Source organism: Myotis lucifugus, unplaced genomic scaffold (genome assembly GCF_000147115.1).
Source record: "Myotis lucifugus unplaced genomic scaffold, Myoluc2.0 scaffold_52, whole genome shotgun sequence".
Taxonomy (NCBI): domain Eukaryota; kingdom Metazoa; phylum Chordata; class Mammalia; order Chiroptera; family Vespertilionidae; genus Myotis; species Myotis lucifugus.
In genome coordinates, this window is record NW_005871100.1 from 2,268,869 (window position 1) to 2,295,640 (window position 26,772).

At 44.4% G+C, this 26,772-nt stretch overlaps 1 protein-coding gene across 2 annotated transcripts in view; it reads left to right on the plus strand.

Moving 5' to 3' along the window:
• The window catches only part of CPVL (carboxypeptidase, vitellogenic like), a 101,364-nt gene that overhangs the window by 36,348 nt on the left and 38,244 nt on the right, over positions 1-26,772 (plus strand). For both annotated transcript variants that reach the window (XM_023753827.1, XM_023753828.1), the window contains exons 4-10: positions 1,664-1,778; positions 3,427-3,485; positions 4,800-4,879; positions 9,787-9,853; positions 22,270-22,392; positions 22,977-23,108; positions 25,941-26,039. In XM_023753827.1, the coding sequence (XP_023609595.1) occupies positions 1,664-1,778; positions 3,427-3,485; positions 4,800-4,879; positions 9,787-9,853; positions 22,270-22,392; positions 22,977-23,108; positions 25,941-26,039 (675 nt within the window). The remainder of the gene's footprint in view (positions 1-1,663; positions 1,779-3,426; positions 3,486-4,799; positions 4,880-9,786; positions 9,854-22,269; positions 22,393-22,976; positions 23,109-25,940; positions 26,040-26,772) is intronic.

Below are 26,772 nucleotides of genomic sequence, written 5' to 3' on the forward strand. Positions count from 1 at the left end.
AAAACTAAAAAAAAAAAAAAAAAGACCATACCCTTTTATGTAATGATGTTTACTTTGAATTTATATTAGTTCACACAAACACTCCATCCATGCTTTTGTTCCGGCCCTCCGGTCCAGTTTAAAAACCCATTGTGGCCCTCGAGTCAAAAAGTTTGCCCACCCCTGCTCTAGACCCTCTGTCCGCAAGGCTAGAACCCGGTATGATCAGCTCTTCCTCCAGGTTCTCCACCAGGCATCCCAGAGCACCTCCTCTTGAGTTAGTCTTGCCTTCTGCCCACAGCCTTCTCACATCATCCATGTTTGGAGCCAATCCTCTCAGACCTTCTCGTCAAGTGCCGATTTGTCTCTAGGGCTGGGCTAAGTAAGAGGAGGCAGCATTTCATTCTGGGCAGAAGCAACAGGATCTTTGTTTGCCCAGCCTGGCCAACTGGACATCAAATGAGCCATGTCGTCACAGAAGGGCTCACTGTCACCTCCCGGTCTGAGTCTGGTGGAGGCCCCGGAGCTGCTTCTAGATGGCTCTGGAGGAGCCACTGGTGCAGGCAGCGTCTGTACCCACTGCTCCTACACCCAGTCCTTTTTCTTGAGCATTTCCCTGGCATTTCCTTTTGTCTTTAGCATTGTGTCCAGGCTCTTGGGTGGCTGGACCCTCCTGTGCCTTCAGGTCTGACTTAGCTCAACATTCAGGTTCTCATTGAGTCCTTCCCTGATCACCATGTCTAAAGGCAGCCCCTCTTTCTCAGCCATCACTCTCTGAACATCACCCTTACTATTACTTCCTTTTCATTCTCCTTAATCCTCACATTTCTGTATTGACTTACACGTTGTCTATATTCCCCATGAAAATGTAAGCTCGAAGAGGACAAGGAGTTTTCTTCTTTCCTCGCTCTCTGCTGTGTACCTTCTTGCATACTTCCCGACCCACAGGAGGTGCTCAGCAGGTGTGGCTGAATGAAAGAACTAACGACTCCTCTGTCATTGAGAGTGATGACATTGACACTACTGCAGCATCCCAACCCCGACAGGGACCTTTTCTTATTTACGTCTCCGGCATCTCCTACATGCATCCGTCTGATGTTTAGGGTTTTGTTACTGTTTGCATGGGCTGAATGCTTCTCAGTTTCCTTGTGTTGAATGAAGTTGCTTTTGTCCCTGGGGACACCTTCTGAGTGAAAAAGATCAGAAAGGCCATTTGGGGACACCTTCTGAGTGAATAAAATCAGAAAGGCCAGTGAAGGGGGCAAACTGTTACCGAGAATGATGGATTCTTTGTGCCTCTTTGGGAATATGTTGGTCAAATGGAAGAGTCCCTCGAAAGTTTAAACAGCTGAAACACTGTAACCGTGTCCCAGGCAGTGTGCTGGGTACCTAGGGACATACAAAGCCACAGCTTCTGCATTCAATGGATTTTCTGATTATTTCTGACTATTGGCGAGAATTCAGACAATGGCGTAAGATAGACCCCAGGATATAAGGCAAATACTATTTCAAAACTACAAAAGAGGGGGAGCACTTCGCTTATAGTGGAGAGGGTCACTGGGGTCTGGGAGGTCTTCATGAGGTGTAATCCAGACTGGGAAAGACTGAAGATTTGCCTACATTCGCTTGTGTGTATTGCACAGCCTCGGTGCTCTGTGTGGTCACTGCCTCTCTGTCCCTCCAGGTAGATTCGGAGACCGCGCCAGTGGTTCTCTGGCTGCAGGGCGGGCCGGGAGGCTCGTCCATGTTTGGACTCTTTGTAGAACACGGACCTTACATTGTCACCAAAAACCTGACCCGTAAGTATTGCTTGGACCCTACTTTCCTGTGGAGAACTCTTCATCTGAACCTTACATCTGCTCTAGAAGTAATTTAGAGTGTGCACTGAACCCCTAGGAGGAGCTTAACAGTTCCAGATTATAAAAACAGTGTCTGCCCGAGAAGGAGGGGCCAGCAGGGTGAGCCTGCCGGCTGGGCTGCTTTCTCCCTTGAAATTTGGGTGAAAGGTTCTAAGCTATTTTCCTGCAGTCTGCTGCTAACTCAAGCAGTCTGGGCCTATGAAAACAGGTGGTATTTATTACCACTTGGGCAAGCTCTTTTGCATGGTCCTAATGGGTGGAATTATATCCCTAATTATTCCTAGGAACTGCACACTGTCCGGTTCAGTCACATAAGTGATCAGATATCTTGGAAGCAGGATACTGTGGGTGGAGACTGGAGTGAAGGAAGGAGTGGAGGAGGAGCCACTTTGGCTGTAACCCAAGTGAACCTCCATCTATTTTGGGGGTTGGGGTGGGGGAGGGGGCGTGTTTACTTTCCCTGGGTTAGAATCTGGAGGGTGACCCAGCTTGTGACTCAGCAGAAAAGTGTGTGCCAACTCTGTTGAGGTCGCTCTCTTAGGCATTAGGTGGGAGGAAGGGGATCAGGAGGACGGAACATGAGGACGATCCCTTGGGTGGGAGAGATGGGTGTACTGCAGGGGTCCTCAAACTACGGCCTGCGGGCCACATGCAAATACAAATATTGTATTTGTTCCCGTTTTGTTTTTTTACTTCAAAATAAGATATGTGCAGTGTGCATAGGAATTTGTTCATAGTTTTTTTTTAAACTATAGTCCGGCCCTCCAACAGTCTGAGGGACAGTGAACTGGCCCCCTGTTTAAAAAGTTTGAGGACCCCTGTTGTACTGCATAGTTGGTTGATGGGTGTTCTACATGAACCAAGTAGCACAGGGGTTTGTTTTATTTAAAAATATATATATTTCAGAGAGGAAGGGAGAGGGAGAGAGAGAAACATCAATGATGACAGAGAATCATTGATCAGCTGCCTCCCCCATGACCCCTACTGGGGATTGAGCCCACAACCCAATCATGTGCCCTGACTGGGAATCAAACAGTGACCTCCTGGTTCATAGACTGATGCTCAACTACTGCGTCACACCAGCTGGGCAGTTGCACAGGGTTTTGTTCCCAAATTGCATCTTAGATGTAGAGACACTCTGGGTCGGGGGCAAGTAAAGGAGAGGAGAGGCGAAGGGGCTGGTGTCTGTTCCCACTGTGAGAAGACACAGCAGTTAGAGCAGCCGTGGGCAAACTATGGCCCTCGGGCCGGATCAGGCCCGTTTGAAATGAATAAAACTAAAAAAAAAAAAAAAAAAAAAGACCGTACCTTTTTATGTAATGATGTTTACTTTGAATTTATATTAGTTCACACAAACACTCCATCCATGCTTTTGTTCCGGCCCTCCGGTCCAGTTTAAGAACCCATTGTGGCCCTCGAGTCAAAAAGTTTGCCCACCCCTGAGTTAGAGGGACACCATGTTGACGTGGTGGGGAGAGGTGGGGAGAGGTGGGGATAGGTGAGCATGCTGGGCTCTGGACCAGATCTGGGCCTTCAGTAGGGTGTTCGGTTCATGACCCTTTCACTAACTTGGTCTCTGTTTCCCCAGTGCGCGCCCGAGACTTCCCTTGGACCAGCACCCTGTCCATGCTGTACATCGATAATCCGGTGAGTACAGGCGGCCAGTGACAGGGCAACGTGGGCCTCTCATCTTTCTCCTTTTGATTCCGTACATTTAAGAAATAGGGGGAAAAGGAAATAGAGATTTAGTTTTGTTCATTTTAAAGTAAAATTTAATCTATTAAAACTTTTTTTTTTAGATTTTGTTTTTCTCATGGATGATTACATCCGAGTTTGGGGATTTTGGTTGGTGCTTTCTCTCCATCCCTCATTTTCAATCTTATGAATTGCCCTGTTCATTGAATGACATCATCCAGGATGAGGGATTCGTTTCTTTCCACTGATAATACGACTTCCCGATGTCATGGTTATTATATGGTGGCAGGACTCCTAATCTTTCCAATGGAATTCTAGACACAAAAAGTCAAAACTGGCCTCCTTCACCGTCACAGAATGCCTCTTCTCAGCACAGGAAGCCACTTCTTCTTGGGAAGTTCTTCTGAACCCGAGTCCAATAAGCTGCAGAGCAGTGACTTTAGGACCAGCTTCTGCAGATGTGTGCCCCTCATTTCTCCAACCCCTCTCCCTTCCCAGATGGTTCAAAGAGAAAACAGGTCAATAGGGAGGAGCATTCTTGTCTCTGCTCTTCCCCATCAACCATTCTCTTTCCTGGTCAGTAACTGCATATTTAAATAAATGTTGAATTAAATGTCTCGTTCCCTTGAGTGTTTCAGGGGAGAAAATATTTATATCTGGTGGGTGGTGCCTTCCTTAGACAAATTATTTATGCAGAATAAGTAGTAGCTTCTTTTAGTTACAAGTCAGTTGTCTATGAACTTCTAGGTAGAAGGAAACATGAGTGTAAAACGAAATGTTAATTGTTTTAAAACCTCTTGCCTACTGAAGGTGAAAGAGATTAGGGGCCATATTTTTCACACGATCTGGTACCTCCAGCCTGGAGAGTTCCTTCCTGGCAGGACAGCAATGCACCCTCCCGGTTTCAGAGAGGAGACAGCTTTGGGTCTTTGACGCTGTAGCAGGGGCCAAGAAAAGGTGAATTCCTCGCCCTTAAATCAACATCTGGCAGGGTCCCCACTGCGGAATCAGGACAGCTGGACCACTGACCTAGGGCAGAGTTTTATGCTGATGCTTTGTATTCGGGCTTGGACGGGGGAAGGGAAGTAGGTGGAATGTCGCATCCTCCTGTGAGGATGACTAGTGCACATGGCCGATGGCACAAAGCCCAGGTCAGAGGCTTGGCTCTTGGAACAGGTCTATTTCCTTCCCATGTGGTGTTTCCCTCTGCGGGGCGCAAAGCACATATTTCTCTGTGACTCTACCTGCTCATTATCTCCCCTTCAGGTGGGCACAGGTTTCAGCTTTACTGATGACCCCCAGGGATATGCAGTCACCGAGGATGATGTGGCTCGAGACTTATTCAGGTAAGAGGCCCTGGCTCTCTCTTCAGACTCAACACTTTTCTCTTTCAGTAGGAAAGTGCTTGTAGTAGTAGAAGTATTACCGATTGGTCCTCCTAGTGTAATTCCCAAAGGCATTTTAAGACACACACCGTCTACTTTCCACTTTGTTACGTTATCCCTGATAATTGTAAAAGTGGCCAGCAGAGAAAGTAACAAGGAGGGGGGAAAGCTTAAGACATAATTATGATTTGGTAAAATATATCCTTTAAGAAACAATGGAAACAGGGCAGGTTATTCAACCAAACGTGATCTTCAGACCTTTGGCCAGGTGCCTCAGAGGGTTCTGTTGACCGTGTAAGATGCACTTGGCACTTCTAGGAAGCAGCATCTCAGATGTCTGTTTTTCTCCCAGGGTTCCCCCCCCCCCGCTTTTTAAAAAAAATATATATTTTATTGATTTTTTTACAGAGAGGAAGGGAGAGGGATAGAGAGTTAGAAACATCATTGAGAGAGAAACATCGATCAGCTGCCTCCTGCACACCTCCTACTGGGGATGTGCCCACAACCAAGGTACATGCCCTTGACCAGAAATGAACCTGGGACCTTCCAGTCTGAAGGCCAATGCTCTATCCACTGAGCCAAACCGGTTAGGGCCCAGGGTTCCCCCTTTTGAGGCCTTCAGGGCAGTTTTTCATTCTATTGCTTCTTCTCATGACTCTTCAGGCTAAAAGCTCAGCTCGATAGCTAGTCTCTTCCCTTCCCCTTCATCTTACAAAATTACTACTTTAGTAAAAAAATTGAAGGAAAATGGAAAGTTGCAAGCTTGATCAAACAGTATACATATAATTTCTTCCTTTCTTTTCCCTACATGACTATAGCTATTTTTAGTATGTATATGTTTTTTTAAAAGTAAGTGACCTTTCATATTTGTGCACATTTTCCCAGCCTGTAACTTATTACTAGAGACCAAGTCCTGAGTTCTTTCCAATCACTAGGCCACCACTCTTTGTAATAATTCACTCCAAGAACCCCAGTGGCCAGAAAGAGTTAACCAGCTCCTCTACCCTGACCTCCCCCAAACACTCACTCTGCTAATTACTTGGTGAGGGAACCAGGTCCAAAAGTGAAAATGAATCCAATAGAGTCAGAGGTTTTTCATCAGACAAAAGCTTTTCGTTCTATTCTTTGTGCCCAGGCAAGTGGTGGGATGGGGGTGGGGGTGGGGGGACAGGAACTTTGTGCCTTTCTCCCAAAGACATCACTCTCTCCTCTGCTTTCTGACCCAGAAAAGAATATGGCTGTCGTCTCCTACACTTCATTTGCCACATGTCCCATTATTTAAACACTTCCATTCAGTTTCTGGGGGGAATGCATAGGACCCCACCCTTATGTTTCCAGATACAGTGGATCCTGGGAGCAGGTTGGGCAGATCCTGGCAGAGGTCCCTGCCCCTTCCCCCTTGGTCTGATTTATTCCCCCAACCCCCCCCTGCACAGACATAATCCCGCTGTCCTTATAAGTGTGCTCAAGCTCCATGTCTTTCTCATTTAGTACTGACTGTGGGCTCTCTTTTGGTTTAAATCCAAACCAGCTTAGTTGTTTAACTAGCAAACACCCCGAGGGCGGAGGTTCTGCATTAAAGAAACACATCAATCCCCGCTGAGCCAGGGGGTTGCAACCCTGCCATTCCTTTTCTGTCTCTCCTTCCCCTCCCCCCAGGATGGTCCCAGCTTCCAGCTGACCCTCCGTGTGGATATTTACTGCGGACATGTGGTACATCTCCTCTTGCATGACATGTAAAGGGAACCTATTTCAAAGTATGCATTGTTTATAGCTGTTTGAGTTCTTTTCGCTTTAGGCTCTTAGAACTGGAAAATAGCTAATCAAGGGTCGTGCAGAAAACTGACTTCAGCTGTTCCCTTCCCAGTTTACACTATTTGTTTCTTCTCTCCTGCTCCCCAGATGGGCTGTCGGCATAAAAAGGTCACTTTGAAACCTGTAAGTGGGCTACTGCAGGTTTAGAAAGTAAACCTTTCTCCTTCTCCCTTTGAAAACCACCTTTCGTCTGAAAATCCCATTTCTTTGGACTATTACTAGTGCCCGGCTGTAAGGAGAAGCCTCCTCAAGGGGCATCTGACATTCACATTCAGGCTGCTTTTCTGTGTGTTTGGAAATGAAACGTTTTCACTACCAGATGTTTAAATGTTCTTCTCCTTTGTTTCTTTTCTTCGGACTTGAATTGTGCTATTGAGCCACAATGCCTCTCTGGTTTAGAAAATAAAATAAATGTGCCAAAGAATAAGAACTTGACTACCTTTGACTGGGAGTATACCAACTGGTGCCCGTCTCCTTCTACCGCTCTTGACCGATGGCCGGTTCCTGGTGCTGGGGCTGCAGTCAGCAAGCCCACAGCCCCTGCTCTCGTGATGCGCCCCATGCTACTTACTCACAGTCAAATGGACATGGTACTACCATTCTACTCCACATGCCCGAGTGCATGGGAAATGATGTCTGTGGCTACACAAAGCCTCACACAGTGTGACTATGAGATAGTCATGTGTTCAATGAGAACGTGGCCCGGTCTTCACAGGTTGGAGGAGATCATGGCCCAGCCGCTCCAGAGGGGGAAGGAATGGACGCAGAGGGTGGGCCCCATCTGTGGCAACAGCACAAAACCACCAGGATTCTTCTTGCTCAGCCTGCTTTGTGAAAGCGTCAGTGACTAAAGATGCTCCTTGTTTGGCGTGTGCTATTATGGAGCTTTTACTTAGATTCTTTTGACCTCAATCCTCCTGAACGTCTTGTATTTATTGTGCCTCTGACACCGTCAGACCTGACCAGACCCAGTGCTGTCTTCGGTCTCTCCAGCATTGTCATTTTCACACACCTTCTCGGACCCGAACTCATCTTCCCTTTTTGGGTCCGAGGAGTATTTTCTGCTAGTCATTCTCTCTTACAAGCTCTGTCTCTTCCTGTTGTCTTTCAATGCACCTTTCCGCCACCTGGTAGCTTTTGACTTAAATTCTAATTATTAGAGAAGGTCTTGGCTCAAAGCCAGCAAGGTTGCCAAGTAGAATTGCCTGGAAGAGGCATGTTTCCTGGTGCCTAAACACGTGCATGGAGTGAGTGTGCGCACGTGCACACACACACACACACACACACACGTGTGTACATTATGTATTTTACATATTTTTGCGATTCCGCTTCTAAAATTTGGAATTTTATGTGGCCATAATTCTAGATTATATTTTTAAGCAAACCATCATGTAACAAGAAGAATCCTTGAGTAAAACACAGTTAAATGAGCAAATGCCATATGTAAATCTAACTCACTAAATTTACCTTTTTTATTTTTCACTCCCATTTAAGAAAGACCCACCAAGGGCTTGTTATTATTAGCCTTTTTGTTGTTGTTGGTCTGATCTTACTGTTAAGTTAAAACTCTATAATAACTTCCTCAAGTGGGGCCTTGCTTTGGACACTTCACCTACAGAATCCTGGCATCCTTCGAGCTAGAAGCAACTAAGATTTCCAGATAAAGGGCAGAATGCCCAGTTAAATTTGAATTTTAGATAAACAATTAATACTTTTTTAACCTAAGTATGTCCCATGCAATATTTGGGACACACTTATGCAAAATCCTTATTTGTTGCTTATCTAAAATTCTAATTTAATTGGGCACCTTGTATTTTTATTTGCTAAATCTGGCAACCCTCACAACTCAACAACAAATTCTCCAGGCAAATAAGCTTTAACCTAAGGCATATGGCTAAATTGAAATTACTAAATTAAATTATCTAGTATTGCCTTTTCCCAATTAGCAGGAAGAGCGAAAGGGACGTCACTTTTAGCCTAAAGGTTAGAGAGGGAAAGGAGGATCAACTCCTATTTTTATCTGTGCTCTAAAGGCAGCTTATTGTCAGCACTAACATGGAAGCTGTATAAAGCAGCTTCCAAGATTTAGTTTCTATAAATAATAAATAGAGAAATACGCTGAAACTCTACGGTTGTGTGTAATGGTGGATTTTTATGGAGCCTTTGAAAAGTAAGTATATCCAGGATCATGGTGATTGTAATGACCCAGTTGTGCCTCTCTGTAACCCTGGAACTTCCTCCTCCTCCTGATTTTGCAGGGCGTCCTGCCTTTCATCTTTCCTGGGTGGTTCATGGCTTTAAGTCCCTCAGCAGGAAGCTGGAACAAAATCCCTGCCTGGCTACTCAGGCATTGCAAGCTGGGTGAAAACAGTCATAGAGCGTCTGAGTTTCACACGGTTTTGTTTCCTTGAGTCTGTTTAAGCCTGTTGCAGCATAACTCACCCATATGGCTTTGGCATTCTTTAGTAAATATGCTTTTTTGGAGCCTAGAGGCCATTGGACATTTCCTTCCATATCTGTGGCCTTTCAGTGATTTTCTTTAGAGTGCCGTCATTTCACATCTTTTCTGTGTTTTTGTTATTAAAAACACTGAAATTCTGGGAGGCCCATTAGAAATGTTCAGGGTTGCCCACAGGGAGAGGGAGGTAAGCGCTAGAGGTTCCCATTACCTCACCACAAACCTGGGTTAATGAGGTCACAAGGTTTGCAGAACTGCCTCCAAGAAGTGCTAAGTAAAAGGTGAAAGCCTGGATCACTTGGCTCAAGGTACATGATCCAAGTTGGTAACCCAGAGATTTGCAAACGTGCCCAGAGTGTGGACGTCCACTTGTCTCAACTTCTAAGTATCACAAAGTAAGACCACAAGTATTTTCTAACCATCAAGTGTGGAGTGTTATGCACATGAGACATTGAAAACGATGCCTGCAGGAGCTTACACCATAATGGTATCCTGTCTTAAATGTGAAACCTATTGTGCAAGGCTTGGATTGGGTAGCATGAAGCCTTTCCGACTCCAAATGATTTTTCTTGTTGTTTTGGGGTTTTTTTTGCAGTGCACTAGTCCAGTTCTTCCAGTTGTTTCCTGAATACCAAGAGAATGACTTTTATGCCACTGGAGAGGTGAGTTGAAGTCATGGTTTCTTGTGGTCTTCCAAGAGGACTGAAATATATTAGCGGATAGCATCTGTCAGTCTTCTAAAGAGATCTTTCACTCCTATTCTTTTCAATATTTTACATTTTAAAACATCACTGTGGGCTCATAGGTTGTAATTTCTGTTTGATGTTTTAACATTTCTTGCTATCATTATTGCTTTTGATGCTCACATTGTCCCACATTTGATCAACGGGAGCCCCTCTGTCTGGTTCCTATGTCCTTTTGACAGATCCCCATTAGTCTTTGAGCACGTCTGTGCTTTTGGCACAAATATATTTCTAGGATTATCTTGTGCTTTCCCTGCCCAAGCCCTGGAACCAGTCATTTCTTCAAGGAATCTTGGTTCCTTTTAATGGGGAATGGTATTTAGAAACCAAGACCCGAGTACTAAGTGTGATTATTACTACTGGGATGCAATTTCTTCTAGACTTGGTCTATGGACAGGGGTAGGAGACAAAATGGTACAAAGTCATCCCATCATTCTAATTCAACATCACAAGCTTCTTCCCTCCCCCCATCCTGTATTTGTATGCCCCTTTTTTCACATTGAAGACCAGGGTTCCCAACAGCATCAGTGTATTTACTCTTTTGCTCAATCCTACAACATGTGCAAAATGGTTTCACAACTGCTGCATCAGTACCACTACAACAAGAAACCTCCAAGTTACTGTCAATATTTTTGCTATAATTATTTTTATCATTAGATTATTATTTCACCACAGGTTGCCACAGGTTTTAAAAAAAGTACTATGTTTAAAGGTTATAAGAATTGATTCTATTTTTAGGGTGATATGTTACAATTGAATATACAGGTTCACGTGCAGATATTGGTTTCAATTTTGGGATTTGCTTTTTTCATTCATTTAAATTTAAGGTTATTTCAAAAATGTGTAGCAGCCAGTATTTTGAGACCACAAAAATTTCTAGGTGCTAGTTGTGAACAAAACAGAAAAAAAAAATACCCTGCCTTTATACATCCTAAGAGAAGACAGTAATAAATAAAAAAGAAATATGCACTGTGCAGTCATGCAATGATAGATGTCATGAGGAGGAAAAAACAAGGTTATTGTTAGAGAGTGATGGAGGTACTACTTAGGATAAAGTGGTCAGAGAAAGACTCTGGTAAGGAGACAATTGAGTGAGTCCTGAGTGATGTCGTGGGGTTGGCTGTAGTACCTGGAAGAAAAGCTTTTCTGGAAGGAGGAATAGCAAATGCAAACACTCTGAGGTGGGGACAGGCTTGCTGTGCTCAAGGGAAAGCACAGAGCCACTGAGGAAGGAGCCAAGATGGGAAGGGTGGCAGGTCATGTGGGGCCCTGATGCCCATGGTAGAGTTTCAATTTCATTCTAAGTGTATTGGGAAATCATTGCAGGGTACAGTGAAAGAGTAGTTAGAATCAAATGCAATACAACACACATATATTGAGTATCTACTATATCAGAGGTATTGCATAAGTGTTGGAAATTTAATGATTACTATGACATTGACTCCATCCTATATCTGAAAGTAACAATTTAAGCACAACACAGAATGAAAAGTGCAATCAGAGAAGCAGCCATAAGGACAAGTAGCCCAGGAGAGTGCAAATAGCTACCTCTCAATATGGGATCATCAGGAAAGGCCAGACAGAGGAGCCAAAAGTTAAACTGGATTTTGGAAGATGAATAGGGGTACATTAATCAAGGCCCTTTTGCTTGCAAGTGACAGAAACCCTATTCAAGGTGGCTTAAGGCAGACTGGGTTGATTGACATCAGGAATGGCTGGAGATGGGTGCTCAAACATAGTCATCGGGATCTTGTCTTTCATTCTCTCTCGATCTATTCACTTGGCTTTGCACTTCACTGGTTTTATTCTCGGGTAAGTTCTTTCCACCAGTGCCCTTGCCCCTCCACCCCCTCCAGAGCTCTGGTATAGCCTACCAGCTCAACTTCTCTTTCCCAATAATTCCACCCATATTCCTGAATCTCCTATGAGCCATTTGGATCCCATGCCCATTCTAAAACTAATAACTGGGGTTGGAGGATAAAATATTAAACTGGCCAGAGTGGTACCTGAGGCCCACCCCAAAGCCCTGGGAGGGATCATAGTGGGGCCCTCACCCTCTGAACTGCAGGGCCTGGGAGATGAGTGGTCTCCACAGGACGATCCAAGTGATGATACCTGACGAAGGGCTGGAAGGATTCTGGGCCAGCACAAACCACAGATGTCCACTCCAAGGGACTCAACGTGAAAAATAGTCTTTGTTTTCCAAGGGAATCGCTAGTTAATGGAACTGGGAGCTCCCTTCTCTTCAGCCTGCATTCTTCTAAGGCTTTCGGAAAGGACATTCTGACTGCTTATTTTTTAAAGCTAATAAGCTAATTACCCCGTTGGGATTATTTGAGATCTCTACCAATAATTCCTTGCTATTCCTTGCCTTTTAACCTATTTCAAAGGCAGGTTGGGGAAAAGGGCAGGAAGAGACCCTCCCATCATTCTTGGAAGCAAACTTGGAGAATGCTCAGTCTTCCACGCCCACAGAAGAGCCAATGATGTGGGGATGTTGTTAACTATGAGGTTGGACTTTCAGCAAAGCTGCCAAATTCCGGATGGAAAATTTGTCTATTTAATGTCCGCCTGGTGGTTCCCACGCATGTAATTTCCGATGTGCGTAGGAAAGGGCCATTTTATTTTTACGCGCTTTGCTGCCAGGATGGATATGTTTAAGGAAGCCTGTGCCTTCCAAGTGATGAAGGGAGATGTGAGCCAGGGCAGGCAGCATCTGGGCTAGAGAGGCAGTGCCAGGCAGCATCTTCATAAGGTCTCCACGGGACACGTCAAATCTGGGGGCACGTCTCCTAGAAGGAAGACCACTAAATGAAGCCTGGATGGTTTATTGTCATTAGAAAGCTATGTTTCTGCAGTCTGGTTTGCTCCATCTGGTCTTCTGTTTCAAGGCAGGATGGAGAAGTGGAAGGCACTTGGTAAATAAGCAGGAGCCCCTGGAGTCATTGCTGGCCTTGCCTCTCTCTGGATGATTCCAAACATGTTCTTTACTGTCTGCAGCCTTCTGCTTCTCATCTTCCCATCAGAGGGGTGGGTTTGTAAACTAGATCACCTCCAGGGGTAGTTCGCTTTACCAGAAATCCAACTGTAGTTACCACATGTACTCTTAAAGCATCTGTGGGCCATTGCAGTTTTAATATAATACCACCCACCCTTCCTGTCTCCACCACCAAGAAGAAGAAGAAGATGAAGAAGAAGAAGAAGAAGAAGAAGAAGAAGAAGAAGAAGAAGAAGAAGAAGAAGAAGAAGAAATTTCAAGAAGAGGAAATTCTTTTTCCTTCTGAACTCTTAATTTCCTCACAGTCTTTGGCAGATTGAACAATTAATGCCACTCAATTTGTAGAATCGTCCTTGAAAAATAAATAGGTAAACTTAGAGAGGGTTTTCTGCTTCTCGGTGCAAATGTTCTGGACCTAAATGTCCTTGACCTACGTGTGCTGTGGATGAGGGTAGCCTGATGCTCCAAGGGTCTGGAGCAGCTGTTTTGTGCCCCAACTTTGGTGCAAGGAAGTCTGGAAGCAATAATAGTACCTACTGCATAGGGTTGTTTTGAGCGTTTAATTAGATAATCCTCCTCAAATATTTAGCAGAGTGACTGGCTGTGGTGAGTGCCCAACACATGATGACTATTATTACTACTCATGTTGAAAAGCTGCATTAATATATATATTTGGAGCCATAATACATTAAGGCTTCAAAGCACATGGCTTAATGCGCGTGGACAGGAGCTGGGCGTTTAGAAAGCTCTGCTCACCTGGTTGGGGATGTGGCGTTGTCTCCCCTGTCATCTTGACACCATCTTTAAAAGAAGTGGTTGCTTCATCAAGGGATGACAGTGCAGCCTAGAAGCGGATACTAGACATTTTGGAAAGCAGATGTGTCAGAAGCAACCCCAGGCTCCTTGTGTGGACCATGGCGAGACCAGGAGGCTCAGCATGGCCCACAGTCAGCGCGATGAGGAAGGACTGCTTTCTCTCCATGTCTGCCCGGAACACCAACTGGAATTAATTTGCTCTAAAGAGAGAAAAATGTGTCTGTAAATCACCCTCCTCCAGGCATGAACAAAAAAGGACTTCAAAGAGGAGAAACAAGCTGCGTTTAATTCACATCATTAACTTGCTTTCTAAGTGTTATTCTTTCTGAGCCAGCGACTATTGGAGAGGTGCCTCTTGTTCTTGAGGCGCAGGCCCACTTAGCCTCCTCTTCAGGCAACATGGGCCCAGCGAGACCTTAAACCAAATCGGCCCTCCATTGTCCTCGGAGCATGTGGCTTTCTGTCGACCCCATGAAAGATCCAGCACTTACGATGGCAGTGGCAGTGAGTGGATGGATGGGAGCTCTTTCAAAGGCACAGGGCGCCTGGTGGAAACTCTGGCTGCTCTTCCGATCAGCGGAAGGGGCCTCCGCTCCTTAGAAGCCGTTTTGCAACCATGGCTAATTTCAGGGCCCAATAAAGGCAAAACTTGGAAGCTATTTAAAAATTAGTGAGCTTAATAGGATACTTTATCTTCATTTGCATGAGCGAAGTCCTGCTGGCATCAGGGAGTCTGACAACCTTGATTGAAAGCATCATGGTTCACTGGGTTGGGAGTAGCAGGAGGGGTAGGCTCCCTGTAGGCCCAAGCCATGTTTGTTTAATTTGTTTCATATAATACTGAGCACATTACTTTTTTTAAATATATTTTTATTGATTTCAGAGAGAGATGGCAACATCAATGATGAGAGAGAAATATTGATTGGCGTGGCACCCTGCATACTCCTACTGGGGATCAAGTCCGCAACCCGGGCATGTGCCCTGACAGGAATTGAACCGTGACCTCCTGGTCCATAGGTCGATGCTCAACCACTGAGCCACACCGGCCGGGCCTGAGCACATTACTTAATGAATGTTAGAGAGTGGCTTCTTCCAAGGCTGTTACTAGATGAAATGAAAATATCGGTGGTATTTCTCTCCAGCTTCCTTTCATCACCCTTTCATGGCCCTTCTCTCCCTGTACTTCCCAGGCCTGGGGGCCCTCCTTCCTACATCCTTATTTCCCAGGGCTATCCCGTGCCCCCACTCACTCTCAGCCTTCCTTTCCTTGGCTATATTGTGCTCAGATTCTATTTTCTAACACTTCCTTCATCTCCATCATGATTTATCGTTTCTCTCCTCCATTCTGACTTGTTATCAGCTCACTATCCATTAGAGAGTATCTGAAAAATTAAACTTATTCCCAAGAGGCTTGTATTTGACTAGAGCAGTGGTCACCAACCTTTCGGACCTCATGGACCACCAGGGGTTCGCAGACCACCGGTTGGTGACCGCTGGACTAGAGTACAGAGCCTAGGCCATAAAAAGATATTTGTAATGGGGAATTTCAAGCAGGGACATACAGTTGTGGGGTGACATCTGATGTGTGTGGGATGGGAGAACTATTCTAGCAGTGGGCCTGTCCTCATTCTATGTAGGCCTACACCATTCTCCCATCAGCTCAGGCTGTGATCTTTGAATATGGTAGCTAGAAGGGGGCCTTCAAGGGTTCACTTGTTTTATTTGTAGGATTATTTGAGGATATTTATTGAGAGTGGATCATATGACAGGCATAATGCTAAGCACTGTTTCATGGATTACCTTGCTTCATCCTCACAGCTACCTTATGAAGCTGACACTGTTATTGTCATTTTCATTTTACAGATGAGATGACTAAGGCTCAGAGAGGTTAGGTAGGCCTTACGAAGGTCTCCCAGCCAGACTCCAGAGCTGGCTAAAGATTGTTACCCTGCTTGTGGAGATGCAATCTGGAGCCTGGGTGCTCTCTCTCCAAAACTGCACTGTCTTTGGGACCTGCCTCTTCCCATAAAACAGACCCACTTTCTGTAGAAGGGAGTCAAACATCCTTTCCATATTTTGTGCAGAATCTTTCAACCAAACACAAATGGAAGAGGCATAGCTTCTTGGATGTGTCTGTCTTTCTGGCCAAGACTTAGTTTTATTCATAAAGACTTGGCTTTGATCACGAAGTTTTATGGAGTAAATGGAAGTTTCAAGTAATGTAAAGGCTTGACGTCCTCAGAATGCAATTATTTCCAAAAGCTTGGAACTTGCTAAATTTTATTAGATAACATTCAAGCTGCTTTAACTCTGAGGCTCATGACAAATGTCTCTTTTCAGTTATGTTCATCTGACTTGCCAATATTTTCTTTTAGAATTGGGAATGGATTGGTGACTATTTAATGCATTTAATATTAGAAAAGTTAAACTTTAAGCTGCAACCTGAAAAACTGAACAGGGACATATGGAACTGTTTGCAAATTAGGCCTGAGGCTTTTGGATAGCAGCATATCTGAGTGGAATCAATGCATGTTTACTGATTCCTTAGTTCCATAGAAAAGAAGATGAGTAAATCGGAAGTCATTATAAGCTTTGTTTGAGGTTGCCCACCATGCTGCCACACAGATAGTGCTTGATTCGATGGTGGAGACAGGAAATGCTAAGTTTTATCTATTATGCAGCTTCAACCTTCTGATTTTATCTGTGCTTAGCAAACAAAGGCCTCAATTTGTTGACTGTGGCCTGATGTTCATACTCTTTGTTTAAAAGTCAAATTATCTGTGGTCTCTTTAAACATAAGGATTTATTCATCTGGTTGAGTCACCTGGCTGCAAGCTGGGTTTCTGCAAAACCGACACAAGATCACTTGCAGGGGAAGGGGAGGGCAGGTGAATCTTTTTCACCTATGCTTGTTGTCATTGATGGGATTTTTTTTTTTAAGAAGCATCCTCTTGCCCAGCCAGTGTGGCTCAGTGGTTGAGCCTTGACCTATGAACCAGGAGGTCACTGTTCAATTCCCTGGTCAGGGCACAGGCCTGGGGTTGTGGGCTGGATCCCCAGGAGGGGGCATGTAGGAGGCAGCCAATCAAAGATTCTCTCTTATCATTGATATTTCTCTCTCTCCCTCTCCCTTCCTCTGTGAAATCAATTTAAAAAGAAAACAGAATGAAAAGAAGCATCCTCTCAATCTATAATAATAAAAGCATAATATGCTAATTAGATCGGATGTCTTTCCTGATGAAGCCGGGGCTGCGAGTGCCTGCCGGTGGCTGGAGGGAAGCCAGCAAGGGTCCTGGGTGCCAGAGGCCGGCAGCCAGGGAAAGAAAGGCCTACTCTTGCACGAATTTTGTGCATCAGGCCTCAAGTATGAAACAAGAATATATCATTTGGAAGGCAGCACATCTTTTTGCATAAATTTATGTAGCTAAAAGTTGGATACAGATCAAAATGTTTGTCTTATGCCTACTCCTATAGATTCTGAGCTCCTTTTCAAGCTCATGTTCCAGAGCAATAGATGTTTAGATAAAGTCATATCCTTGTTAGAAGCCATGTTTTTTCTTTTAATTGCAGCAGTGTGGTCATGAAATTGGATGACGCATGGTCTAGAAATGTCTAGGAAGTTGTAGAGATTACCACAATACTGAAGTTTCAGCTTTCCCCATTCATTAATTTTCTGAAGTGGCCCTTTTAAGGCCCCACCTCTTCTTTCCTCAGAGAAAATAATGGTCCCGTGAAATTAGATTCTACCCTAAGGCTGGATGAAGTCAAGGTCGCCCTTGCTTAATCCTGTCCTCTTGGCCACTGCTTCCTGTGTTACTCCATTAGGTTTTGTGGTTTGCAATCTGTGTATATAATTCTCTTCAAGGCATATTCCCTTATTCCCTCTGACCGTCCCCATGAGTGGGTGTGGCTCCACCATAGTCTGTTTGGGGACAGCTAGAGGACACGGCACTGGTGTGACTCTCTCTAGAAGGGCAGCCCACCTTGTCTCCTCCTGGGGACGTGGAGAAGTTCTTATCATCCCCAAGGGACTTCTTCAAAGAGACTTTCATTTCAGCTGGAGTGCCTGGGGGTGTGGGGGTGTGGGTGTGGAACAGGCAGAAGGGTGTAGAATGACCCTGACCTTCCTCAACATACCAGGGCTGAGGTTGACAACTCCCTCTTTTCCACTGGCCAAGCAGAGGGTAGGAAGTAGGGGCTGTGGACAGTGACACTGTGTGTGTCTGGGTTGCAGTGTGTCTCATTTCAAAGGCCATTGCTCATTATCACCCATAAAGTTGCATGCTTCACCATAAAATGCATACTTAGAAGCAAGGCAGAGAATGAAAACGTATTAACTGCATTTTTTTTTACAACTGAACTTGAGTAAGAAATGTAGACCACTGAGAGAAGCTTAAACAATAGTAACTGCTAACACATGTGAAATTTCTGTAAGAGGACATTGTTTCCATTATAGTATTATTCTCTGACACGATTTTTTTTCTTCAGGAGGAGCTGATTAAAGCTTGATTTTAGATATGAAATATTTTTTCCTCCCTTAAAAGTCACTGGGTGCAGGGATAGTGTAAGTCTGCTATGAATATTGTTGAAACATGTAAGAAGGGAGAGATTCAGACGGAATACACAGTTACAAGTTTTTTAAAGCCCAATTTCATTGTGCTTTTACACATCTGGATAATTAACCAAGCATTACATTCTCCCCAGACTATTTTTACAAGTACAATGTGCTCTTAATGTGATTTCCATTAGGCTGTTCCAAACATCATTTAAGAACTCAGAAAGATCGCAGACCAAGATTCAAAACCACTGCTCCCCGGTGCTGTGGAGACCTTGTTCTCTCCTGGGGGACATAAAAGACAAAGCTGAATGCTGAGATCCTGCTGATGTAACAAGGGAGACTGGGAGCTCACTGCTGCTTTAAGTTCCAGCCAATACCAGCAGATGCAGACACGCCCCGGTACCTCTGGTCCTTGTCAGAGGTGAGCTCTATGAGCTCCCCAAGAACTGTGCTGGGAATCACACCTTGAGATGTCTTTCAATATCAGAATCCAAAGGGCAGACGAAGATCCTGATGTGTTGATGGCCAGCCTCCTTTGAATTATTGTGTCAAGTACATATGTTTCTGTGGCTGAGTTCCCCATCTGAAGGTCACTGCTGAGTTCTACACTAATATGTGCCCAGGTCTCGCCTTTCTGCTTTCCTTTTATCATCGCTTTGATGCTGTTCTGAGCCTTTATGAGGCCAGGGTCTAACCCAGTGGTGGAAGGTTAGTGTGAATTCACAGACTTCAGGAGCCCCCGTGGCCAGCTGCTGCCCACATTGGTGAACGCCAGCGAGAGATCAGAGAAACCGCAGGCCGGTCGCTGTGCCGGTTTGTTGCCTTTGTCCTTGTAACGGGCAGAACTCAGAACAAAAGAAGCAAGAGTTCATAAAATCACAGGATCCCAAGTACAAGTCCTGAGGGGCTATTTAGCCTGCCTCTGATCCAGCAGACAGCCATACCTAAATTCTCCCTCCAAAATAAGGGGTTCTGTTCTATTTAAAACATATATATATCCAGAAAAGGGAACACTGGGCAAAATAAAACAGGATTTACGGTCTGGTTGCCTTTTTGTGGGCTCATGGTGATCAGAGAATCGTTAAATTGAGAAATAAATATTTGAGGAAGAATAAACAAGTCTTATCTTGTAAAAAAATAAATAAAAAGAAGAAACATGTGTCAACAGGAGAGCCAAAATAATTGCAATTTCACTATACTGTTCCAGTCTGTTTTCCATAAAACGATCCTGTAATTGTCTTCTGTGTGACAGCCGGAGTCACTCCGCCAGTGGGATGATTAATGGGGACAGCAGTGAAGGATTTGTCACACTGACACGGGCAGGGAAGTGTGGGATAGTCATTAGGAAGGAAAAACGAGGTAGACACCATCATGGTTAGGTTAGCAAATGTGACTGAACATTGAGGAATCCGTTTTGGACGTTGTTACAGAACTACCCACCTCACTTCTCGTTTTCCAGCAGTGGCCAGCTTAGCAGGCATGTCGTGGATAAACCCAAGGTTGAGCCCCCACTTGGGGGACCAGAGACCCATAATCTATTCCAGGCCCGTGGCCTGAAAGATGATTTGATGTGAGAAATGGGGGGCGTGGAGGCAGCCAAGCCTGGATAGAATTCCAGCCAGGGATGTGACGGCAATGAACAGGCCCTTGTTTCCATCATTCTAAAATATAGGAAGATAAGGGTAACCTTATTTGGCTTAAATTAAAGTAAGTGGAAAAGCCTAGTTTTTAATAGATGCTCAGAAATGGAGTGGGTGTTTGTTCTTAATTTCCTGCCTGGATGTATCCCAGATACTCATGATGGTCACAAGTGGGGAGGTGCCCTAAAATTCTGGCTGCTTTAGCCTACGTTTGTCATCACTACCTGTTTACAAGTTAAAATACAGGAGGAGAGGTGTTTTATTGCCAGGTTTTATAATGGGACAGCAGTCAACCCCTCTGAGCCTCAGTGTCCACATTTTGCAATGGGAACAGTGCTATGTCCAGCATATGATTATGGTCTGAAATAAATGAGAGCACCCAGTCTTTGAACTATCGTCTCTCAGAGAGCCTTGGAAATGTTGTGAAGGGTCTGCAGACTCAGATGTACCCACATAATGCCTCTAGTCTACTGTGAACATATATGCATTGCTGTTCTTCAAATGCATTAGGTTAATTAAAGATTCTTTCAACAACTGTTTATTGAGCACTAACAAATAAACAGCAGCAGGCCCAGGGGATACACTGAGAAACAAGCAGACCGATATCCCTGTATTCACTGATCTTTTATTTAGTCTGGGTGGGGGAATAACAATTCAAGATAAATAAGTAAAAGAGTGTTAGCGAGTGATAAGGAATAAGATAAAAAAGGAGAGAAGGGGACTAGAAAAGGAAAAAAAAGGTGTGACAATTTTATATATATATATATATATATATATATATATATATATATATATATATACAGATATATTGATTTCAGAGAGGAAGGGAGAATGAAAGAGAGAGAGAAACATCAATGATGAGAGAGAATCATCAATCAGCTGTCTTCTGCATGCCCCCTACTGGGATCGAGCCCCCAACCCCAGCATGTGCCATGAGCCAGAATCAAACCATGACCTGGTTCATAGCTTGATGCTCAACCACTGAGCCACACTAGCCAGGCAAAAAGGAGGTGTGACAATTTTAGATAGGGTGGCCAGGGAAGGCATCCCTTAGAAGGCCTCACTGAAGGAAGTAAGGGAGTTAAGCATGTGGATATATCTGGGAGACCATTCCTGGTGGCGGGAACTGCTACTGCAAAGGCCACGGGGGAGGAGCAGTGAGGATCACAGTGATGATTGTGGTTCCACACGGGCTGGAGAGGAATTAGCACGAGGGTAGAGGGGATAATGTTAGTGAAGTGACCAGATCATGTCAGCCCTTATGTCTCAGGAAAAACCCTTTGCTCTTCCTCTGAGGGAAGTGGGAAGTCTTTGGGTTTGAGCAGAGGTGTGACATGGTCTGCTTTATCCAGACCACTGTCCTGATAGTAGCCTGGACAAGGGGAAGGGTGAGAGCAGGGGCCAGGTAGGAGGCTACTGCAACAGTCCAGGTGAGAGATGGTCTACCTGGAACAAAGCGGTGAAGTAGGGGTGTGAGAAGACATGTCAATGATAGACTTCCGTGGGGCATCAGAGAGCTGAAGAATGGCATCAGTTTTTGGCCTAAGCAGTGAGAAGGTCAGAGTTCATGTGAATGGAAAGGGAGGCTGCAAGGAGGGCTTGGGATGAAGCTGCATTTTGAACAGATGAAATTTAATATTAAACATGCAAGTGGAAATGTCAAGAAGGCAACGTTTGGGAAAAAATACAAGTTGGTTTTCAACTATTACTAAACTCATAGTAGCCTTTTCAGCATACTCTTACAAGCAGCATTATTATTATGTTTGTGTCCACAAAATATTTTGAAACTGAAAAAGAACCTTATACTGGAAAAGGTTGAATATAGAAGAGTGTTCAAGTGACAATTTCAGTGGCCAATAAGTAGTATTTCCCTTTTCCTCTTCCTTTAGCACATGCTGATGTCAAAACTTGTGTCATTATACAGATGTTGAGATCTTAATTCTGGCCTTGAGATTTTTTTTTTTTAAATAAACCTTTTAATGGAACTTTCTCGTAAGAAAAGTCCTATGGACCAGAATTGTGTTCAGTGGCCCATTTTTCTTTACTGTTTTGGAAGAAAATGAAAATGCTCACTTATTCCAGGTCCGTGCATTATCTCTGTGTGCTCCTAATCTGTGACTTATGTGTACTGGGTGCAACTTGGGATGACAAAAGGAGCAAGAGACAGTGCTCTCAGCTATTGTGGAATTTGCAATGTGAGGCTAAGAAATTCGTGGTGTGTCTCAGGTGGAGACACTGCTGTGATTGTTATTGAATGAGCTTAAACACGTAATTTTATCAGCATACATTCCTGATGGTTCATTTTAACATCTACCCTTCTCAGTCTTATGCAGGCAAGTACGTGCCGGCCATCACACACTACATCCACATGCTCAACCCCATCCTGTCGGTGAAGATCAACCTGAAAGGAATCGCTATTGGAGATGCATATTTCGATCCTGAATCAGTAGGTGTCTGCTTTTCCTTTCCGTTTTGTTCCTTGAGGAGAATAAACTCCCTTTAATTCGATGGAGGCTCCTCTTACCTTAGAAATCAAACCTGATAAAGAGAAATACAGTTGTGCAGTTGATGTCTAATAATTTCAATCCTCTAAATTTCCCCAAATGTTTTAAGGTGTAGGGGTGTGTGTGTATGTGTATGTGTATGTGTGTGTGTGGTGTGTGTGTATGTGTGTTACATGTGTGTTGTATATATATGTTTGTGTGATGTGTGGTGTGTGTTTATAAAGTTGTGTGTTATGTATTTGTGTATTGTGTGGGCATGTTTGTGTGTGTTTGTACAGTATGTATGTGTGTGGCATGTGTTGTATGTTTGTATATGTTTGATGTGTGGTATGTGTTTGTATTTGTACTGTGTGATGTGTGGTATGTGGTGTGTGTGTGTGTGTGTGTGTGTGTGTGTGAGATTGTCTTGCTTGGCTAATTCTAACCCAAGGTGGACAAATTACAAAGGGCTATTTCACTAAGCACATGGGCTTCCCTAACTTCTTCCACGCCCTGTGGCTCTTGTGTTTGTCTCTTTTCTCCTCAGATCATAGGGGGCTATGCATCATTCCTGTACCAAATTGGCTTGTTGGATGAGAGGCAGAGAAAGTACTTCCAGAAGCTGAGCGAGACGTGCGTGAAATACATCAAGGAGGAGAAGTGGTTTCAAGCCTTTGAAGTGAGTCCTGGGGCCCACGTGGCCGGAGCAATGAGAACCATCTGAGGGGGTGCCGGAAGCACCATGGTGCTCAGGCTGTTTGTTGTTGTTAGAAAAGGTGTATCTGTTATGCCGTCCAAGCTCAGGAGGGAGACAGTGGGCTCCTGATGAAGAAGCGGATGGTGTGGGTTTCTTTGAATTTCCTGTGGCTCCATGTTCCACCTGAGATCCTGTCTTTCATTGACTGTCTTGATTTCTTTAAACACCACGTAGGCCCTGAAGGCACACCTTGGGTGAGGAATGGAGGCAGGCAGCCTGGAACGTGGACCATCGGTTCTGAACCCTCTATCCCCCCTGATAGCCACACACAGGGTTTCAGCCCAAGAAGTGACCAGCATGTGTAACAAATGTCATGTGTTCCTGTGTGCCAGGGACAAAGATGATAAAGTATAGTGGTTGGAGACTTTTACTAAGAGCCTTTGGTATTTGTAAACATTGGCACATTGCTCCCCTAATATTGAAATTGAGAATCAAATAATGGGTTATATTCTTCACCCTTGTTGTTGTTATTTAAAATGTTAGACTAGACCAGTGGTCGGCAAACTTCGGCTCGGGAGCCACATGCGGCTCTTTGGCCCCTTGAGTGTGGCCACAAAGTTTCAATCGCACTGTATGTGCACGCCCGCACGTGGTATTTTGTGGAAGAGCCACACTCAAGGGGCCGCAGTTTGCCGACCACTGGTCTAGACGAAATGTTAGGATATGGGAGGTTGGGGTTTGTTTTGTTGTTTGCCAGTGTAGAAGAAGCATAAGCAGCCTTTCTCAGGGGTTTTGCCACCTTTAGGACGGAGCCATCATGTAAATGAGGCCAGGTTCAGTTCTGAGGACTTGAATCTTTGTTATCAGAAGCTATTTGTGATCTTTAGCTAAGGGCACGGTGGTTGTTAAGACCCAGGCCTGCTATTAATAGACTTCTAGGCGCTGCAGGTCAGCTGGTTCAGATCAAAGCAGGAGGCAGACACACTTAGGGAGAAGGGGAGTAACATGAAGTTACGCTCCAGTCTGCACGTGGGTGCCAGGGCACTACCTGAACCCCCAGGCAGTGCCTGCCCCTGCCAGGAATTCTGATAGCAGCCAGCTGTGCAGCCGGAGGGGCTCAGGAAGGCCCTAGCAGGATGCCAGCCACCTCCCCTTTCTCTGTATCAGGACACTTGCCATGGCCGCGGAATGTGGTTCAGAATTTCTTGTGCGATTGTAAATATGAAGGAAGAGGGAGCGTCATGGGGACATGTAGGATCATTCTTCAACTCATAACAACAGTATTTTCTTTTTCTTTTTTAAAAATCCTCATTTGAGGATATTTTTTCCATTGATTTGTGTGTGTGTGTGTGTGTGAGAGAGAGAGAGAGAGAGAGAGAGAGAGAGAGAGAGAGACATCCATTGGTTGCCTCCCATATGCACTCCCACCCAGGCCAGGGATCGAACCTGCAACCGAGGTACATGCCCTTGACTGGGAATCAAACCTTGGACCCTGCGGTGTGTGGGCCAACACTCTAACCACTGGACACATGGGCCAGGGCCACAATGACAGAATTTTCAAGGCTGGTTTTGGGCTATCAGCTGTGCTAGCGCAAAAAGGACTAAACCTTTAGAATTTAGACTTCCTATCAAAGTTTACCTCATGGGAGACCGATCTGCAAGTGAGACATTTGATGTGTTTTTGGTGAAGCATACAGGGATTAAGCAGTGTCAAGAACAAGCATATTTCATAGGCCCAAAGGGATAAAGAAGGCAGAAAGACGCTTGTTGTACGTGAAGTGAACTAGCAGTTACGGAATTCAGTGACCCTGTTTAAAAGTTCAAGTATTTTGTATATCCAGAGATAATGAGGAGCTGGTGCATGAGGTTAAGTAGCGTCTCTCCCAACCCAGATTCATCAGGAAACAAACAAAAAAAACACCCCAAACCCTGGAAGGAATGCAGTGTCTCTCTGGCCAATGGTCCAATATCTTGAGTGAAGAATTAAAACATAAAGACCGTTGCTTTTTCAAGGGAAATAGATAAAATGATACTTAGGAAAGTCCATAAGTAGTGGTCAAATGTGTTTCAACATCGGTCATAGAAATTGCAAGAAATCCCGAAACCCAAGAGAAAAGCTCTGTCAGCATCGCAGGCCGAAATAATGAAGCCTGTTTGATGCTTTGCTCCTTTACAACGATCCCGTTCACCAGAGCTGGAGGGCATCCCGGTCGGAGAGCATCTCTCCTCACACACGCACACACCACATTCACTGATGAGGTTGCTGAGGCCCGGAGGGTGCAATCAATTGCCAAAAGCCACATGACAGATTGTGGGAGGTCTGGGGCTAGAATTGCCTCCCCTCCCCAATTCCCACTCAGGACTTCTCCCATGGTAATTTTCCTGCTTTCTAGAAAAATCCTGGGGCATCATAATGATTCTGTAAGATGTGCACAGGCCATCGCTGGTCCTGTGTTGTCTTTCTCACATGACAATGTTCTCTTGGGGAAACAGTTTTGATTAGAAGCTGGATCTCACAGGTCTTGACCACCCACCTGAGTGGTTTGACAGCAAATGATTTTTGACTCTTTTCAAAATCAAATGCATTCTGGAATATAAGCTTCACAAGGGAGGACTTTGGATCTGTCCTGATGGCCACTGCTTCCCCAATGTCTAGGACAGTGTCTAGCCCAGAGGAGATGTGTAATAACTGGTTGTGGGATGAAACAGTGCACAAGTGAAAAAGACATTCAATAAAAGAAATGACAAATGCCTGTATATTTTTACCCACCCTGATGTGGTTCTTCTTTCTTTCTCCCCTCTCTTCTGATCTAGGTGATGGATAAACTACTAGATGGTGACTTAACAACAGACCCTTCTTACTTCCAGAATGTTACAGGATGCTCTAACTACTATAACATTTTACAGTGCACGGTAATGGCATTTAAAAATACCATGATAGTGTTTGCTTAAAACCTTTGGCAAAATCAAACTTTTTTTTAAAAGAATTTTCGGTCTACTAATCTATAGATTCCCTCCCCTCAATGTTGTAAACATTATAATCTGACCGTTGAGAATGTGTGACATTCCAGATAATTCAGAATAATCTCTGATTAACACAATCCTCTCCCCCGCCCCCAATGACCTAATTCAGAATAATCTCTGATTAACACAATCCTCTCCCCCGCCCCCAATGACCCCAAAGAGCTTGTTATACAGAATTTCTTTGGTGACGGACAGAGGCGGGGACTGCAGTTCTGGGCAGCAGGCCCCTGAGTTCCAGCCTGCAGTGAGTTTTTGGAAATGCCCACATTATTTGCTCTGTACTTAAGACAGCTTGGATAACCAAAACTGCCGAAGCCTTTATGAAAATATTTGCTTTGTCTTAAGATGTTTCTTGCATTTAATTCGGGCCTCACTTGGAGCCCTCTGGAGTATTTCTCAAAGTATTCAAGTAGTTTCTTTCATTAAAGTAGGCCAAAGTTGATGTCTTCTGGGTAGAATTAATCAAATAAGACAAAGTGAGCCAAAGTGGGGATTTGGGTTGTATATTCTTTGTCTACTCTAGTGTATATAGCAATGCATTCTGTTTGTGAAATTCCCTTGTTCATGAACTACTTTGTAAATAAAATATAAAGCTAACATCAATGGGATTTGCCAGCTTTGA